This window comes from Tenrec ecaudatus, chromosome 7, assembly GCF_050624435.1.
Source record: "Tenrec ecaudatus isolate mTenEca1 chromosome 7, mTenEca1.hap1, whole genome shotgun sequence".
Taxonomy (NCBI): Eukaryota; Metazoa; Chordata; class Mammalia; order Afrosoricida; family Tenrecidae; genus Tenrec; species Tenrec ecaudatus.
The window spans coordinates 165,479,205-165,499,582 of NC_134536.1; the positions used below are offsets into that span (position 1 = coordinate 165,479,205).

At 43.0% G+C, this 20,378-nt stretch overlaps 1 protein-coding gene across 4 annotated transcripts in view; it reads right to left on the reverse strand.

Moving 5' to 3' along the window:
* ILRUN (inflammation and lipid regulator with UBA-like and NBR1-like domains) overlaps positions 1-20,378 on the reverse strand; it is a 99,389-nt gene that overhangs the window by 28,198 nt on the left and 50,813 nt on the right. For all 4 annotated transcript variants that reach the window (XM_075555496.1, XM_075555498.1, XM_075555497.1 and 1 more), the window contains exon 3: positions 18,606-18,803. In XM_075555496.1, the coding sequence (XP_075411611.1) occupies positions 18,606-18,803 (198 nt within the window). The remainder of the gene's footprint in view (positions 1-18,605; positions 18,804-20,378) is intronic.

Here is a 20,378-nt window from a genome sequence, read left to right on the forward strand (position 1 = left end):
TCAGAGGAGGGCGTGTGAGCACTGGTGCTCTAGTGGATCTTGTCAGTACTGTAAGCACCTCCCTGTCAATCTCTTGGAACTAAGGAGGTACGTGGTTGTGTGTGAGCGGAGATACTTTTAATTTTCCTTGCATTACTCTTCCTCGTCTCAACTTCAGGTGTGGCTGTTCACACTACTGACTCCAGACTGCAGCCTTGCTCCATGACACATGTTGCCTAAGGAACTCAAGATACTTACCTAATCTGTCAACTTACCAGCTACCCTGGTACCTAAGAAGGAAAAGGAAGAGCAGCTTCCAGTTCATTGGCTTTGCAGAGGGCAGCTCCTGGTATCTGGGACTTAGATGCCACCCACCCAACGCAAAGTGCCTGTGGGAAGAATTCCCTCTACTTGCCCTGTGCTCCCCACCCCATCTGACCCAAATAAGCATCAACAAACTTGGTCCTTAGTATAGAGCATGATTCCCAGGAGTTTCCTTTAAAATGAAAATGCCTGGCAAAGGAATAAAAGTAAACTCCCTTAACTTCGTCCTAGGAGCGCTGGTGGCATAGTGGTTAAGTGTTGGCAGCAGTCGCCCCTCATGAGAAAGGCTGGGCTTTCTACCCCTGCTACATCGTGGAAACCCAAAGCACTCACTCTGAGTCAGCACTGATTCAATGGCAGTGAATTTACCTTATTATCAAATCAAGCGTAAAAACGTGCCCAACACCAGAAGAGTGAAAAATCTACCCTTGAAGAATGGACATATGAATTGTCATGATGGAAAAAAAATGGCTCAGTGCCCTTTTTTTCCTCACCAATGTCCTTAACTTTCTTAAAACTTCCTTTTAAGGTGTCCTTCAAGAAAACTTGTCAAGATGAAGCCTTCAGAATCCTCTCAAACAAAAAGGTCACCACACTCCTTGAGCTCAACCCTGCCTTGAAGTACGCTGACCCAGTAGATGGCCCCAAAGCTGCTCTTGGCCTGTACCTCTGTTTGTGAAGGCTAAAGCCAGCCTATTCCTGAGAGAAACTGTCCACAGCCAGTCACTCGGGAGAGAGAAGTTCAAATGCATTTTGTTGGGAACAAATCTGTGCAAGTTGTGACCTGGAAACAGCCCCCCCCCCTCGGTAGCAATACATTTTAACTTACTCTAGTATACTAAATAGAAATTTAAATAAATATAGGTTAGTGAGGTTCCTTCATCAATAAAAACCCAATGCCGACAAGGTAAAAGGCCGAAAGGTAGCAAGTATGTTCTACTAAAAACCTCACTGCCATCGGGTTAGCATCCCAATCCCTAACAAACCTAGAGAGCCGGAAGAACTGCTCCAGTGGATTTCCGAGACGGGGACTCTTCACAAGAGGGAAACCTCACCTTTCTCCTGTGGAGCAGCGGATGGTTGTGAATGGCTGGCCTTGCAGTACGACTATGGATGTATGTTTTCTTGGGAAAGTAAACACAGCCATTGTTTCTTTAATCAAGCTTTCTGGTGCTGTTCGAGTTGCCATGGAGCTGGTCTCTGACTCCTACTGGCCCATTCACATGCCTAATGATGGATCCAATCGTGATTCTTAGGGTTGTTGTTTTTATAATGATGTATTTTTATACTGTTTGAGGGAAGCATTAGAGGGGTATTTCTGAAATACTAAAAATGTTTTTGACAAATTACCTTTTATGTCAATCACCTAGAGGAATTTTCAACCCCTCCCCCATCACCTAACAACCACTAACCTTGTCTCTATTTTCTTTCTGGGTCTGCCTTAAACCTAGCCTATTTCTGAGGCTCACTCCTGTTCTAGCATCTTTCAGTACACTAGTGACTTCTGATTACTAAACGATCCCATTTTATGGCTAGTCATATTTTGGGCAGTTTTATTACTAATTATTGTTTTCATTCAATTTTCTTCCTGAAGTAGGAATTCTGTTTTTAAAATATTTATTGGGTGTGGAGAATATACACAGCAGACCACATACCAATCCAACAGTTCTTACATGCACAATTCAGTGACAATGATTACATTAAACTGTGCAACCAGTTCCCTTCTCCATTCCCAAGGGGGAAGTTCCTTGCCATTATCACACACTGATTGCTCTTTAAGATTCCTCTCTAATCTTCCAAGTTGATTTCGCAACTTGATTCCAAATAAGATAGTCATTAAAGGTGCATAATGCACAAGACAGACATTATTTATAGTTGTTGTTGGGTTTAAGAAGACTTTGGGGGTTATTTTTAACACAGGTTTTCACGGCATACTTTCCACAAGTAGACTGCACATCTTTCTTCCTAGTCCATCTTAGTCTGCAAGCTCCACTGCCACCTGTTCAGCATTAGAGAAACACGCAAGCTCCCAATGATAGGTGGCGGGTGGCTGTGCATGAGGGGCACTGAGTGGGAATCAAACCAGAGTGTCCAGCATAAAAGGCCCGAATTCTTGACTGCCTATGTCCCAAAGAATGCCACTAGCAATTACACTATGTTTCTCTAGGTTACGCCATAGAAACTCCCAAACTAAGAATTTACTTTTCAGCATCTCAAAACTCCTAGAGCTCTGGCTTAGGTAGATGCATATGATCCTGAAGTGGATATAAGTACAAATAGTTCAAGCCAGTCAGGGTGCAGGGTAGCAACGATGAAACATACAACTTTCCCCTAGTTCCTAAATGCTTCCCTCCCCCCACCCCCTACTGTCATGATCCCAACTCTACCTTACAAATCTGGCTAGACCAGAGGATGTACACTAGTACAGACGGGAACTGGAAACACAGGGAATCCAGGGCAGATGATCCCTTCAGGACCAGTGCTGAGAGTGGCGATACCAGGAGGGTCAAGGGACGGTGGGGTGGAAAGGGGGAACCAATACAAGGATCTACATGTGACCTCCTCCCTGGGGGAAGGACAAGAGAAAAGAGGGTGAAGGGAGATGTCAGACAGGGCAAGATAGGACAAAATAATAATTTATAAATTATCAAGGGTTCTTGGGGGGGGGTGCGAAGAGAGGGAAGGGAAAAAATGAGGAGCTGATGCCAGAGGCTTAAGTGGAGAGCAGATGTTTTGAGAATGATGAGGGCAATGAATGTACAAATGTGCTTTACACAATTGATGTATGGATGGATTGTGATGAGTTGTATGAGTCCCTAATAAAACGATTTTTTAAAATAGCTAAATAATTTCCCTTTTACTGACCAATAAAGGTCTGTAATACTCACGATTCTATACCACTGAAATCAGCAACTAAGGGTAAAATGTAACTGATTTGTATGCATCAATTCCTGCTCAGTAGGACTCAGACTTTCCCTCTCCCTTGCGTGCCCCCCAGATACCAGGGATGACTTTTTCTCTGGGAGGGGAGGATGCACCGAAGCTGCAGGATTTTCTGGGCCAGGCACTCTCCTCCAACCTTCTGCACTTTATGCTCTAGACTTCTGGACTCAACCCTTAAAGTCCCACCATGATCCCAAGAAACACCTCCTGGGATCTCTGACATGAAAGACTCTTTATTCAGAAAAGATCAAATTCACAATGGAAGAGGATTAATGTACGAGGTTTCACAATACAGCCATATCTTTTTTTCTTAACAACAAAAGTGCTGTTCATAAAAGATGCAATGCTTATTAAGTGCTCACCACAAAAGCTTAGCATGTATTACTCCTCTTTTCCCTCAAAATCCCATGAGGAGGAGAGGAGCTAGTCGTTTTTTGTTGGGTTTTTTATAGCTGAAGTAACATGATCTTCAGAGGGTCACACAGCTGTGCTGTTGTTGAACTAGAACTCAATCCCAGTACTCAGACTTCAAAGCCCATGCTGTTACTCTACATACGCATTTAATAAAAGAAGGATGTGTATGGATTTAACTACAAATGAACCAAATGAGTTCTATTTGCTGACTTTTAGTGAGTAGCCCAGATTGGTTTTGAGATGGATGGCTAACACATTTTATTATTTGTTCATTACTTACATGCCTTGCCCAGCCCTAGCCAAAAGAATGATGCACTCAGAGTGACAGAGAGCAGACTAGGGGTGTCCAGGAGGAGTGAAGAGTGACTGCTTCTGAACTATCGCACGATAGGAGATCTATAACTCAATAAAATGGTTTGGAAAAAGACAGATTACTACTTCATGGATATGGGGTTTCCTTTTGGGGTAATGAAAATGGGTTGGAACTAAATAGAGTCAATGGTTCACAAATACTGTGACTTTATGAAATGCCACTGAATTGTATGTTTTTAAATGGTTAGCTCCATATTATCTAAATTTTACTGCAATTTTTAAAAATCCACAATATTTTGGTTATTAGCAAACCAATGGACTACTTACTGTACAAGTTCTAAAAACTGTGTTTTTAAAAAGCATTCAATGACAAGGGGAGAACCTCTAAAACATTAGTGGATAGGGAAAAAGTAGATTATATAACTACATATAATAAAGTGCCAAATTTGAAAAATGATTTTTTGGTTTTGATATATGCTACAAAAACTTAGTGGTAATTCTTACATTAACAGTGTTTTTATTAGGGGAAAATGAGCTGATACCGAGGGCTCAAGTAGAAAGAAAATGTTTCTAAAATGATGATGGCAACATATGTACGAATGTGCTTGACACAATGGATGGATGAGCTAATAAAACGATTAAAAAATCAATTGGTCTTAGACTGGGGCATTAAGTGTGAGGTCAAAATCTATGAATGTATCTATGGTTTATACGTGTCTCTAGTCTACTGTAAAGACATAATTATCATTGGGGGAATGTTAGAACTCATCTTTTATGGGAAAATACTGACTAATGCAGGAAGCATTAAATACTCATGAGAAAAATAAAAATGGCAACATATATACAAATATGCTTGATACAACTGATATATGGATTGTTTTAAGAGCTGTAAGAGCTCCCAATAAAATGATCTTAAAAAAAAAAAAAAAAAGGTTTTCCCCCATACCAGCTACGTAGACAACTGTCCCTCTCCCCCAGAAGAATTTACTTTAGAGGACAGCACTGAAGCTGCAGCTAGGGGAGAGGGCCATGTCTGATCAGAGCACATGGGAGAAAATGAATGGGGGGGAAGAGAGAGTGCAGTACATCCTGCCTGGTCCACCAGGCCTGAAGGATGATATCCCCGCTCCCAACAGCCAATGCAGAGTGGACCATATATATGGCTGATCCCACTGAGACACGACATCCCTTGCTGACCCACGGCCCTACAGGGGACAACACTGAAGACTCAGTGTTGGGACTGGTCCAGACTGAACCCTCGACACCGAGGCAAAACACTAAAGGTGGGAAGGAAAAACAACACTAAAGGTGGGCAGCAGGAAGGGGCAGGGGGGAAGAGCAGAGCAGGGAGCTCCTCAGAGAGTGAACAGGACAAGACTCTGGGGCCAGAGCGTGACACCCCATTGGACTTGACTGGAGGACATGCCTAGAGGTCAAAAAATCAGACCTTGAGCTATTTACAGGGTTTTCTTTGAAAAATTTTTTCCTTTTCTTTTTTTAAAAATTAATTTATTATTTTCTGGGTCATTGGTTTTCTTTTCTGTTGTCATCGCTGTGTTCTCTTTTGTCGCTGTGTCTTACTGTGCCTTGTTTTTTTGGTGCATATTATTATCTCTGCAGATCTGTCTAGATAAGATAGGCTGGATGAACAGTCTGGAGGAGAAAACAACTGGACCAATGGTTCCGGGGGAGGGGGGGGCATGGGAGAGGGAGAGGGAGGGATAAGGAGGTGGTGTTGACCAACCCAAGGACATAGGATCAACAAGTGATCCAAAATTAGGGGCAAGGAGGGTATGAAAGACCTGGTAGGGATTCAGCAAGGTCAATGTAACTGAAAGAAATTACTGAAACCCAAATGAAGGCTGAACATGATAGTGGGACAAGGGGAAAGTAAAAGGAAGTAGAGGGAAGAACTAGGAGACAAGGGTATTTATAGATGTCTAAATACAGGCATGTACATATGTAAATATATTCACATAGGATGGTGGGGAAATAGATCTATGTGCACATATTTGTAGGTTTAGTATTAAGGCAACAGATGGACAATGGACCTCCACTCAAGTACTTACTCAATGCAAGAACACTTTGTTCTATTAAATTGGCATTCAATCAATGATGCTCACCTTCCCGAAACGATGACTGAAGACAAATGTGAAAGCTGATGGTGCCCAACTACCAAAAGATATGGCGTCTGGGGTCTTAAAGGCTTGAAGGTAAACAAGCAGCCATCTAGCTCATAAGCAACAAAGCCTACATGGAAGAAGCACACCAGCCTGTGAGATCATGATGTGTTGAAGGGATCAGGTATCAGGCATCATCAGAACAAAAAAAATCTTAACATAGTGAATGAGGTGGGGAGTGCAGAGTGGAGACTCAAAGCCCATTTGTAGGCCACTGGAGATCCCCTTGCAGAAGTGTCTCGGGGAGGAGACGAGCCAGACACGGTGCGATGTAGCAACGATGAAAAATAAAACTTTCCTCTAGTTCCTAAATGCTTCCTCCCCACCCTCCCTCCACTATCATGATCCGAATTCTACCTTGTAAGTCCGGCTAGACCAGAGGATGGACATTGGCACAGATAGGAACCAGAAACACAGGGAATCCAGGGTGGATGATCCCTTCAGGACCAGTGGTAAGAGTGGTGACACTGGGAACGTAGAGGGAGGGTGGGGTGGAAAGGGGGACCTGATGATAAGGATCTACATGTGACCTCCTCCCTGGGGGATGGACAACAGAGAAGTGGGTGAAGGGAGACGTCAGAGAGTGCAAGGTATGACAAAATAATTATTTGTAAATTATCAAGGGTTCATGAGGGAAAGGGGAGCGGGGAAGAAGAGGGAAAAATGAGGAGCTGATGCCAGGGGCTTAAGTGGAGAGCAAATGTTTTGAGAATGATGAGGGCAATGAATGTACAAATGTGCTTTACACAATTGATGTATGTATGGATTGTGATAAAAGTTGTATGAGCCCCTAACCAAACGATTTAAAAAAAATCTTATCAGTGGGTGCCCACCTTCCCAATATGATCACTGAAGACAAATGTGTATATAAGTAAATGTGTTGAAAAAAGCTGATGGTGCCCAGCTATCAAAAGATATAGCGTCTGGGGTCTTAAAGACTTGCAGATAAACAAGTGGCCATCTAGCTCAGAAGCAACAAAGCCCACATGGAAGAAGTACACCAGCCTGTGTGACCACGAGGTGTCGAAGGGATCAGGTACCAGGCATCAAGGAACAAAAAATCCTATCATTGTAAATGAGGGGGAGTGCAGAGTGGAGACTCAAAGCCCATCTATAGGCAACTGGACACCCCCTAAGGAAGGGTTGCGGGGAGGAGACGAGCCAGTTAGGGTGCAGTGCAGCAACGATGAAATATACAGCTTTCCTCTAGTTCTTTAATGCTTCCCCAACCCCCCCACTATGATGATCCCTATTCTACCTTACAAGTCTGGCTAGACCAGAGAATGTACATTGGTACAGATAGGAACTGGAAACACAGGGGATCCAGGACAGATGACTCTTTCAGAACCAGTGGTAAGAGTGGCGATACGGGGAGGGTGGAGGGAAGTTGGGGTAGAAAGGGGGAACCAATTACAAGGATCTACATATATTCACATCCTTGGGGAATGGACAACAGAAAAGTGGGTGAAGGGAGACGTCGGACAGTGTAAGATATGACAAAATCATAATAATTTATAAATTATGAAGGCTTCATGAGGGAGGGGGGAAATGAAGAGCTGATACCAAGGGCTCAAGTAGAAGGCAAATGTTTTGAGAATGCTGATGGCAACAAATGTACAAATGTCCTTGACAGAATGGATGTACGTATGGATTGTGATAAGAATTGTACGCGCCCCCAATAAAATGATTAAAAGCAAACACATATACAAAAAATACCCAAACCTGTTTTTATGTGGATAGAATTTTTTCCTTTTTTATACTTCCTATAATAAGTTACATATCTTTCATGATCAGAATATCAATTTTAAAGAATTTAATAAAAATTGAGTAAGTTTAGTGGTGAATAATAAACAGAATGTGTAATAATACTAAATGTGAATATACCTAACAACAGCGCCTGGAATTACATACAGCAAAAACGGATAAAACTGGAAGAGACAAATCCATAATTGTAGTTAGAGATGTCAATAAGAATACCCCACTCCCAAAATATCAGAAATGTATGTTTTTTTAGGAATATATGTAATATATACCAAGATAGACAAGTTGCCCTGAATCAAAGAACACACCTTTAACAAATTTAACAGAAGTAAAATCACACAAAATATGTCCTCTGGCTACAATGGAATTAAACTAGAAACCACTAAACAAAGTAATAAGAAAATCATCAAATATTTGGAAACGAAGCGACCACTTCTAATCCCCGAGTCAAACAGGAATTTTTCTCAAGGAAAACTAGAAAATATTTTGAACTGAGCAAAAATAAAAATAAAGGAATTTCAAAACATGTTATGCGGTTAAACGCAGTACTTGAGGGAAGCGCACTGTCGGGTAGGAGTTAGACTGCTACCTGCAAGGTCACCAGTTCAAGCGCAGGTAGGACGACGAGGCTCTCTGCTTCTGTAAAGATTGGCAGCTTCAGAAACCCTACGCAGGGTGGCCACTATGAGCCAGAACTGCAGTGGAGTTTTTGCGAGCCCTGGTCGTGTGAATCACTTACATATTGGCTGCTAACCACCAAGTCAGCAGTCAGAATCACCAACCGCTCCATGGGGGAAAGATGAGGCTTCATGCTCCTGTAAAGATCTATAGTCTCAGAAGCCCAATGGTGTAGCTCCTACTCTGAAGGGCTTGCTGTTAAGTCAGAATCCACTCACAGCAGTTTTTAAAAACCTACATCCACAACTAGCCTGTCACTTTGTCCCACTGTGGTGACGTGTGTGTGCGCGGTCCCTTCAAATGCTAGCAGGGTCGCCTATGGTGGGCATGTTTCAGCAGAGACTCAATTAAGACAGCCTGGGAAGAAAGAATGGTGGTCCATTTCTGATTGTTTAGTCACGGAAACTTTATGCGTGGCAGTGGAACATTGATACAGACCCAGAGATGAGATGTCAGGTCAGAAGGCATTCAAAATGAGAAATGTGGGACTTAGAAAATAAGATCTAGGAAGTACAGCCAGAATGTGCCTTAGACGCAAACATCCTGTGGACTCTTATCAGGAGGATATATGTCCCTGGAGTAGATCATCAAGCTTGGTCAAGTGTGAGCAGAAAAGAGTACCCTCAGAGAGATGAACTAGCACAGCAGCTGCTGCAACAATGTGCTCAAGGTAACAATGGTGAGCACTGGGCAGGCCCAGGTGGGGTTTTAATAGGTTGTACATAGCATCACAAACCAGCTCAATGACACCTAACAACAGCAAACACCTATATTGTAAAGAGGAGTCAAATCGATGACCCGAGCTTCCATCTTCAGAAACTAGAAAAAGAAACCCAAAGCAAGCAGGAGAAAGGATATAAATAAAAGTAGCTGTGATCCAAGAAATTAATCATTAATGAAATAAAAAGGTGGGAAATCAAGCAAGATCATAAGAAGCCACAAGACTGGTGGTTCAAACTCCGCCAGCCAGCCACAGCCACTCTCCAAGAGGAGACCAGGCTGCCCCGTGGAGCAGCTCTACTGTCCTTCAGGGCTCCTAGCAGTTGCAGCCAACTCGACGGCACACTCCACCACCCAGAGCCCACACACTTGCACTGTCCAATACGGCAGCTGGTGACTAGTGAATCGCACGTGGCTACTGAGTACAAGAAATGTGCATAGTGCCACAGGCCGAAATGATAAATGTTTGGCTATACTGTTAAAAATAAAATGCATTATTAAACATTTTTTAAAGTGCTGAAGTAAATCTTAAGTCAGAAATAATACCTTCTTTCTTAATAAGGGAGAAACTGAAAAAAAATTAAAAGGAAAAATGACTTTTCAGTAGCCACTGAACCCATGCTAGAATTCAATTGCTTACAAGAGCATCTCAAGATAAAGGGCAAGCAAAACACGGCGACATCTCAAGTGGGAAATGGAAAGGCAGAATCACTGTAAAGACCCAGTGGGGTGAGCGCTCGTTTATGGGGCCAAAGGCCCAATACTGGCATTATCTTTGTAAAGAAAAGAAAGCACAAGCTTGTGATATATAAAAAAGAAAAATAAAGAGAGCCCAAGAAAGGCAATTTTTTTCCTCAAATAAATCTTACAGAATTAACTAATTTCTAAATAGAAAATATCTCCCATTCCAAGGTAAAACCCATTAGGGCATTATATGGCTGGTGTCCAAATAATCATTACAGGAAGAGAACGAAATTGGCTTTGTACTGAGAGATTATCCTCTTCAAAGATTCCCACCTTAAAACTCAAGGCTAATGGGAGGTTTCTAAAAATAAAATTATGGCTGCCGTCTGAGCAGTAATTAAGGAACACAGACTATCACAAACACTAAGATAGCAGATAAAACTTAGAAGCCTTATGCATCAATTATTTTTCGGTACTTAATAGCACATGTTGAGAAATACGTTACCCACCATGATTTGGATGCAATTCAATGAAGTATCATTTCCTTCCTTCACGACTAAGTTTCTATTATGCTTTCAGTCTCATTTATAAGTGATAAAGTCCAATTTAATCCACTCAGCGGCAAGTATATATAGCGGCACGAAGTGAAACTGGCAAAACCTTTTTAAGAGTTTCAGCATGTATGAAAACATTTCTGTGAAGGAAACAAGGTTCATCTTTCCTCAACCCTAAGCCATTTCCCCCTTTTATTACTTGTAAAATCAGATGCACTGTATAATCACCACGTTCATTTAGTGTGATAGTGGCCCCACTCCTTGCTCTCCTATAAAAAAATGTATCACTGAAGAACCACATAAGTAACATGTAAACAGTGTATGATCTTGGTTCTGATACAGTCACCCTCTCTAGATAAGTAACAATTCTTTTTTTTTTTTTAACAATTTATTGGGGCTGATACAATTCTTTTCACAGTTCATACATATACATACATCAATTGTATAAAGCACATCTGTACAGTCTTTGCCCTAATCATTTTTTTCTCTTTTCTTCTTTTACATTTTATTAGGGACTCAAACAACTCTTACCACAATCCATACATATACATACATCAATTGTATAAAGCACATCCATACATTCCCTGCCCCAATCATTCTCAAGGCATTTGCTCTCCACTTAAGCCCCTTGCATCAGGTCCTCTTTTCCCCCCCCCCTCCCTCCCCGATAAGTAACAATTCTTAACCTGGCCCAGCTGTAGGGTTGCAGTCCTTACCAAGTCATACACAAAGTACAATAAATTCTCAGAACCTTTTTTTTTTTTATCAACCTTCTAATGACATATGGGAAATTCTCCACCCCACCCCCCACCTTTTTTTCCCCCAACAAAAAGGTAGGAAGGTTGGATGCATGTTTAGGGTGGTACATAAAAGCAAACCTACTGCCCCAGAGTGGACTCTGGCTCATGCTGACTCTATTCTAGGACTTTCAAAGTATGTTTGTGTCCTTCTGCCAAATAACTAGTCTTATCTTTTTCTGAGGGTGGGGGGGACAGGATGATGACTGTTAAGTAGTGATTGATATATATATATATATATATATATATATATATATATATATATGCCACAGTGTCAGTACTAACAGCACGTATTAACACTACCCACAGCTGAATGGCGAAATAATTAGAAGGTAATAATCTCATACCTAATATACAAATAGGAGAAGCTTCAGAAAGTTCCTGGGAAAATTCTACTCTTTTAATTCTACTTTTCTACTAGCTTTTTGAAGACCCCCTTCAAGTCTTGTTAGTTACTACACATGATCAATCTGCATCTTTCTTTCTTACGCTCTAGAACAGGGGTCCTCAAACTTTTTAAACAGGGGGCCAGTTCACTATGAACCAATTCCTATGCACCCTGCACCTATCTCATTTTGAAGTGAAACGTAAAACAGGCAAACACACCCGGCGGCCTGGATAACTATCCTGAGCGGGCTGCATGTGGCCCGCAGGGCCGTAGTTTGAGGACGCCTGCTCTAGAGGGTCAGCTCACACATGTGTGTGCTTTTTGAGGTTCAACGGAAGGGGACAGCCCTGTCTGGCATTACCTGATATCACCAGCTAGTGACTGTGCAACTTGTGGTAGGCTTTGTTCTCTGAAAGCGAGTCAGCCGACCAGTGTATAAATGTAACAGGCAAGCTTATGAACATAAGTTCCAGGATTTCTCATCGCATGTACCTTTTAGACCGCCCCTCCCTAAAATACTTCCCTAGGAGTCCTGCTGGTGTATTGGGTTACGCATTGCGCTGCTAACCAGGCCGTCAGTGGTTCGAATCCACTAGTCACTCTGCAGGAGAATGAGGCTGTCTACTCCTCCTCTATAGATTTAGTCTTGGAATCCCAGGGGGCCGGTTTTATGCTTACTGGGTCGCTATGAGGGCTGTTTTTTTTTTTTTTTAAATACTTCTGCTACAAATCACAATCAGCTTAGGCTAGTATTTCTATCAAAAAGAAATCTATTGTTTTCAAGGACTACTCATGTTTCTGATATGGGAGAAATCTAGATGACCAGAACTGAGACAGAGAAATCTTATAGAGGATCTTCTAGAAGCAAATGAGGCAGTCCCTTGAGTCTAACATTAAAAAAAAAGAGAATTTATAAAGGTAAAGTCAAAAGGCAAAAGGCCACAAAGAACTAGGAGAAATGCCACACAGAATAACACCTAAGTGAAAGGCATCCGGGCCCATGTCTACTAGTGTCACGAGGAACTCTGTAAACAATCAGTCTCTCATAAGATGGTCCACTGCAGTTCGGGAGGAGTGACGAGGGCGAGCTCCTCACTACCCAGCGAGGGAGGACACACTGAAATGGAGAAACTGGAAAAACTTACAGGGCTTAGGGAAATAAACCATCTGTGTGGTTCACACAGAGTATACCCAGTGAGTTTCTGAACATTTTAGACAATATTTTGGTTTGGGAGCTTATTAAGGGAAGGTTCATTCCTAACCTCTGAGACACTAAACGAATGAAGTATATATATTTAATCTACATGCAGAATGTCTGCAAGGACCCATGTGAGATTTTTAAGAAAAGCGATTTCAAGCAGGACAAAGTCCAGCATAAGACAAGCAGAGTATCACACAACCTCTGCTTACTTCACTAACAGGCCCGCTCTGATTTAAAGGACACCATCATAGTGCACGGTTGATACCACGTGGGATTCAGGCAGAAGGCACCGGACTAGGAAGAGGAGAGGACGCTGCCTGGGCCAGCACTATCCTCACGGCTGATTACAGTTTGGACTGCTGACATGCACAGGGTTTCCACTGGCCAATGGTCAGGGCTTTCTTTCCGCCTTAGTCTGGAAGCTCTGCTGATAGCCACATACAAGCTTCCACTGACAGATGATGGCTGTACACAAGGTGCACTGGCCATGAACTGAACCCAGGTCTCCCACATGGAAGAAAAGAAGCCTACATTGACCTACCAATGTCCCACTGGTGCTACAGATATCCAGGCTGTAATGTGCATAACCATCAGGCTGTATACATCTTGCTCAGAGTTGAGAGTTCTAGAGCAGTGGTTCTCAACCTGTGGGTCGTGACCCTTTTGGGGGAGGGGGTGTCAAATGACCCTTTCACAGGGGTCGCCTAGGACCATCGGAAAACGCATATTTCCAATGATCTTAGGAACCCTCTATCCATCTCCATGCGGGTCTGCCCACATGCAGATATGCCCATATTCGAAATAAATAAATTCACAATATATAATTACATATTGTTTTTGTGATTAATCACTATGCTTTAATTAGGTTCAATGTGTGACAATGAAAATATATCCTGCATATCAGATATTTACATGACAATTAATAACAGTAGCAAAATTAGTTATAAGTAGCAACGAAAATAATTTTATGGTGGGAGGTCACCACAACATGAGGAAGTGTATTAAAGGGTCCCGGCACAAGGAAGGATGAGAACCACTGGCCTAAGGGAACTGTGTCCCATGCAGCAGGCCAGACCACCCTGAGGAACCCTTAGCAGCTACCTCTCAGTCACTCTGACAAACTCAGCCCCATTACCATCTGCAGAGTTCTGGAATAAAAAAGACAACTTGGGTACCTTACACCTCCCACCTTCACCAAATCGCCTTAAGAACCTAAACAAGTAGCCACTATTTCCTGTGCAAACTCCATATGATAGTAAAGACAAACAAATAAATAAAGGTCATAAATTTACCTGTGCTTAAAACTGTAACTTACAACTAGACTTTTTAGCCAATTACTAACTTTTCCTGACCTTCAGGTTCCACATCCATATCACTAATATTTCCTTCATAAGGGAACTCACATACAAAAAGCTCAATACATTAAATAGCACATAGGATATACTAGGATAAATATTAGCTTTCGTGTTATGAAACAAATTCCTTTGCGGATGGAGTTGGGAGGGGACTTAAAGTCAATAAAAAGACGATAAACTTTTGGACTTGATATTGAAGAAATCATCAGGTTCTTTGGTGATTCCCAAGCAAGGGAGATAAGACAATTGTGTGGAGGGGAGAGGGTGGTTGATGAATAGGTGAAACTTCAGGATGTCATGGGACGGGGTTAGGAATTTTGCAATATGCCCACATAAAAAAAGAACTGTCCACATAACGTGTCAATAGCACCCGTGTTGAGAGACTCAAAAACACAACCAAGACACACACCAGAGAGAGAGAGAGAGAGCGAACACTGTACAAATGACTGAATATAGCAATAATTCCCTTTGAGGAAGATAAACGAGTAAAAACAATATATATATTACACAAATAAGGAAAATAAATTCTAGCAAAGAACATCTACAAATAACTTTACCAAATGAAAAAAACAAACCTATTTTTGAAAGTTTGTAAAAGGAGATTGGCGTCTTTAACTACAGCATAAGAAAGGTTTGTCAGCCACAGCCCAGAGTTGTGGAGATGCTTTCAGAGAGAGCACGACGAGGGAGACCCCAATTCAGTACAAGCTTCATGGGCTTCCTTTTTTGAATGAGGCATTCAGGCATGCTTTCAAAAAGGGTAGGGTTCCACTGCTTAAGGAGACTGATCGATTAAGATCCCTTGAAGGTATTAGATTCCACAAAGTCCTGACAACTTATAGCCTGTAAGGAATCCAAAAAGGCTTTAAATTGTTTATTGCTCCAAAGCCAGTATAGCAATGACTTCTATTCTATCTGCATCTCAACTCTGAGTGGGCTGTAACAGGCACAGACTATAATGTGTCAAATCGTGGTCACTGTTTTTGGAGCCCTGGTGGCACAGTGGTTAAAGTGTTCAGCTTAGAACCAAATTGTTGGGGTTCGACCCCATCAGTTGCCCCACAGGAAGAAGTTGGGGCAGTCAGCCTCCTTACAGATTTACAGCCTCGGGGGCAGCTCTACTATACCCTAGCCAGTTGCTATGACTTGGTTTCTAATTTAACGCTGACAAACACAAAAGTAGAACACTGAAGTTTTTGAGCACTAGCAAGGGCTGAGCACCACGATCCAGTGTAAACGATTAAAAACAAGTCAGGCCAATTGACTTGCCCTCCCTTAAGAATGTACCGCTCAGCCACCAATTTGCCAATGCCTACTCTTTTTCACACTGACGGGGGAGAAAAAGGTAAAGTGTCAGGGAGGCAAATGAGAGAGGTGAAGAGCGAATGCAATGCGTGAAACTGCTTCTAGCCATGCAGGTAAAAAGATGCTTAGCAGAGGCGGACTGACAACGAAGCCCTGAGGGGCAGGGCGAGACCTAGATGTGACGTGATGGGGGGTGAGAACAGGAAGGCAGGCCAACATAAGCAGGTTGGGGGGCAATAATCTCTCTGCATCCTAACGTGATTGCATGCTCACCTGCTCTCCAATAAATTGTTCACAGGATGGGGGGAGAAAAGGCTAAGTAAACAAATTCCTACATTACAGCAAGCATAACAGCAGCGTGGGCTTAATACTCATGAAAAGGGGAGAGGTTGATTTCCTTAGCGTGGCGAGGAGAGTGGGTTTGGGGAAGTGGGAAATAGACAGGAAGAAGGAAGGAGAGAGGGAAAGGTTCAGAGTCAGGTACCTTTCCTGGGTGAAAACGAAGGACAAGCTCTCTTGGGTAAAGGGACCAGCCTGAGCAATGGCAAAGACGGGAAAGCACGTGGGGTCTTCAGGGAAGGCTGTAGGCGAGTTAACAGGTGAAAGAGATATGAGCAAAAATGAGGTCAAGTTATACAGTCAGGAACTTGGCTTCTGGCTTTCTTCCAATAGGCACAAAGGTTTTAAACAAGTAAATTCTGTCACATAAGCCACAGGAGACACTCTAACATGGAAAGATCCTGAGATCGGAAAGATAATCAAAATGTCCACTGGCTGCAGAAACACATTAAGAATATGTATTCCAGGGCGCCCTGAAGGAACTCCAAAGGTCTTACTGGCCTAGATGCCAGGAGTTCAGTTAAGAGCAGTGTGTGAGCAGGAACTGCTTATTTACTATTGGGTCCTCTTAGGGCCTCCAGGAATGTGATGGAGTGGGACTAATAAGAACTGGTTGGAGAGCGGAAGGACAAAATGAAAGGAAAAAAGTCGAAGGAGAGGCTAGGAGACTCCGAAACTTGCTCTTGAGTGTGAAAAAGCTAAAGCAACTGATGAAATGAGTACAAGAGCTGAACTGAAGGCTTGAGGCGACAATGCAAGAGAGCTTTGTTTTAATTCCATTTTCCCAAAAAGCTTTTGAATCCCCCTTGTATTATAATGAAATGCTCAAAGAATTAAGTTAGAAAACTGAGAGGGTTTCTCAAGCTGAAAGAACTGAAGCAATTATTCAAGCCTTAGGTTGCAAAATAGAAGGCGTCCGTGGGCAAAATACTCCAGGATGGAGGAAACATCAAAAGAAGACGAAAGGAACAGTCGCTGTACCCCCAAAATTGGTCGATTACACAGGGCTGCTCTAAGCCAGAACCAATGTGATGGCACCTGACAACAGGATGATGGGAGAGAAGATGGCCCCCAAGTTGAGGGGGTCCGGTGCTAATGGTTTTGAAGAGAAAGACCTAAGTTTTGTCTGAGAACGGCTAAAGACCGATGTGAATTTGAGTATCACTGTGCATGGGTGTACCAGTAACAGCATAAGCCATGAATGGCTAAGATGTCCACGCATGAACGGGGCCCAGCTCAGAATGGAGCAAGCCCAGGAAAAAGAAGAGATTTGATTGATAGAGGAAGAGATTTTATTGAGAGAGGAAGAACTTCCAGAGGGAAGGAAGAGAAACAGAAAAGCATGCCGTCAGACTACAAAGGAACACATTTCAAAAGCATTTTCGAGTATGGTGCCAATGAAGATAGAGACGATAAAAGGTGACTGGGTTAGGAGAGGGGGGTCATTGGTAATCTTTGTTCAAAGAGCTTCATGGGAGCTGAGTAGGGAAAGGATACATTGTGTTGAAGAGCGAATGGAGGATTGTGATAAGCGTTGTATGAGCCCCTAATAAAATGTAAAAAAAAGGGGGGGGGCGAATGGAAACTGGAGGAGAGGAGACCATGAGCACAGAGCATTCTGGTCAAAAAGCCCGGCAAGGAAGGCAAGGAGTGAGCGGGTCCATTCATAGTCTGACAGGTCAGTCTCACACAGCTTGTGCATTGTGTTTGCTTTGTGTCTACAGAAAAGGAACTGCCGTCAACAGTCTTACAGCACCTAAGAGATCATGTAAGAAAAACTGCAACCCTGCTGCATCACTGTTTAGAATGAAGAGTCCCTCACACCCTGGACTAAATTTTAATTACATGCCTACGGCAAAAGGAAGAGCCCTGGTAGCGCAGTGGGTTATTATATAATTATCTTCTTCCATAATTAAACGATGTGCTTGTGCTGCAAATCCTAATAACTCCATAATGTGAATGGGGCAAGCTTGGAGGCAGTTATGTTAATGAGGCAGAATATAATCTACAAGATAAGGTTGTATTTTAAGTCAATCCCTTTTGAGATATGAAAGATTAAACGAGGAGGCAGAGTCTAAGGATGATGGCACAGTGGTTACACCGTAGTCTGCGATCCACCGGGTCTGCAGTTCGAAACCACCAGCTGCCCCATGGGAGAAAGATGGGGGCTTTCTAGCTCCCGTAAACAGTGACAGTCTTGGAAAGGTACAAAGCAGTTTCTATCCTGTCCTGTAAGGCTGTTCCGAGTAGGCATCGACTCAATGGCAATGTGAGTACCACAAAGAAAGGAGAGGAGTGGGGTGTGTGTTCTTTGGACCTGGGGACTATGCTGAGAAGCTAAGACACAGAGAGATTTCCCAAGTTTCTGGGCCCACAGATACTGAAGGAAGACAAAGGCCACCCCAATAGAACAGACAAAGAAAGCCTTTCTCTAGGACCAGCACCCTGAATTTGGCCTCCTAAACAGCAAGAGAATAAATACCGTATGTACTTGAGTAGGTACGGTATGTTTGTGAAAGCCAACCATTTCTCTTAGGGCAGCACTGGGTAACCAAGCCAGTCTGCACAGCCACTGTGTGTCTCTGACAAGTTCTGTGGACAACATGGAGGATAGATATGCTGGAAGATGTTATCTTAATTCCTCACCTGGACTACAAAAAGACATACTCACCTCCGTAGTAGAGTCCCGTAGCAGTGCACATCCGCCACTGTCCCTGATACATTCCTGCTCTGCTGGGGCTGCACATCTGGACGCTGACATCTGCAATCTCTTGGGGCTCCAGCGATCTCACCATCACCATATTCACATGTCCAAATTGGTCTCCCCCGACATATTTAAGACAAACCCCTGGAGGCCACGCCTCTGACCCTGAGTTTAAGCAAAAGGAGGGGGGAAAATAGGCAATCAGTGGTTCTATTTTAGGTGATGTTTATTACAAAACTCTGCAAAAGGTTTCTCTTCTCTCACATACAGGGAAAATTACCCATACCCTCGAGTTCTGGCATCTCGTGTGACCGATCAGAAGGAATCACCATCTGAGACAAGAACCTCTGCCCAACAAGGTGGTCCCCAGAGGATGCACATTAGGTAAAGCACGTGAGCGCTACAGGAAGACTTGCAGTTCCATGATCCAGGGAAAGCCGCGTCCACGGAATCTGCAGTGCCCACCAATGGCAGTTGTGAAGAGCCTGGGAGATTACAGTGCTATGCCTTTTGGGGGCTGCTTTCTGACTGCCACTCAGTAAAATTGACCAGTTTATAAAGGGTATTTTCTGTGACAGCCTCAATTTAAACACTGATGGTTTTTTGCCTGTCGTTTGACTTTTCTTCCGGGATCTTTACCTATAAAATGACTTTGGTGCACAGGAGACTCTACACAGACACCGACTGGAGGAGTCCAGTGAAATATTAGCTGTTAACGTTCAAATAGTGGAGGTGGGGGGGCGGGGGGCTTCCCACATAGCAATACGATGAACTGTGGTCTTACAGGGGATGTCAGCAGCCAGAGGCGTCATGAAAGGGGCAGGAAAGACAGTACAGAGAAAGATCTTATCTGTTACCTATTCCTGAGTACCTTTCTTGTCAATGAATTTAAAAGAACTCCATGCGCTGACTTACTCCATCCAGTCAAACTGAGTGACCAGGGAATCTTTGTGAAGTCTCTCCAATACATAGATTGTTCTGCTCCTTTCTATTATAGACAGGAATTCCTGTATCCCTCTTTGGGAATACGTAAGTTCATTTTAAAAACAAATCAGTGTTAAGATGTGAACCTAGTTGAACTCTCAGGACACAGTACTCCTCTAATTTACTGCCTGGCAATACTCTGGGACGCCTCAGTTCCCCTCTCACACGGCACCAGCTGGTTTTGATGTATCTGATGGCTCATTACTGAAAAGGAACCAGAGAGAGAAAAGCTGCCAGAGCTCCACCGCTGAGATCTTGGCCACAAAATGAGCAGTGCCCTCCATAGTCCTTAAGGGATAGCAGCCGACACTACATTTTGTCAGCCCCGTTTAAATCAGGAAAAAACCTGCCCCGCAAAGTGCTCTCTAAAGTTAACGCTGTGAAAGGCAGCCACAGCTGGCAATGCATGCAAATTCTATTTTTTGTTTCTGTGTGAATGCATATTTGTCTTTGGTCAAGAAAAACAGAAGCTGACCTGAAGCTTGGAAAATGCCAGTCCCATTAAAGACCAAGATTCAAGAGGAGAATAAAACTACTGTTAGAAAGCTGGGTTCACAATTATTCTTGAACACACACAACATTATCTGGAACAACACAGTATTTGTAAGAAAACCAAAGAATGCTTTGAACTTTCCAGAAATTAAGAGAAAACAAAACTCGGTGTGGGAAAGTCTTGGCTGGACTAGTAGTTGAAAGGGTGGGGTCTCTGAGCGGTGCACAAGAACGAGCACAGCCACAGTCTCAGGAAACCCTGCC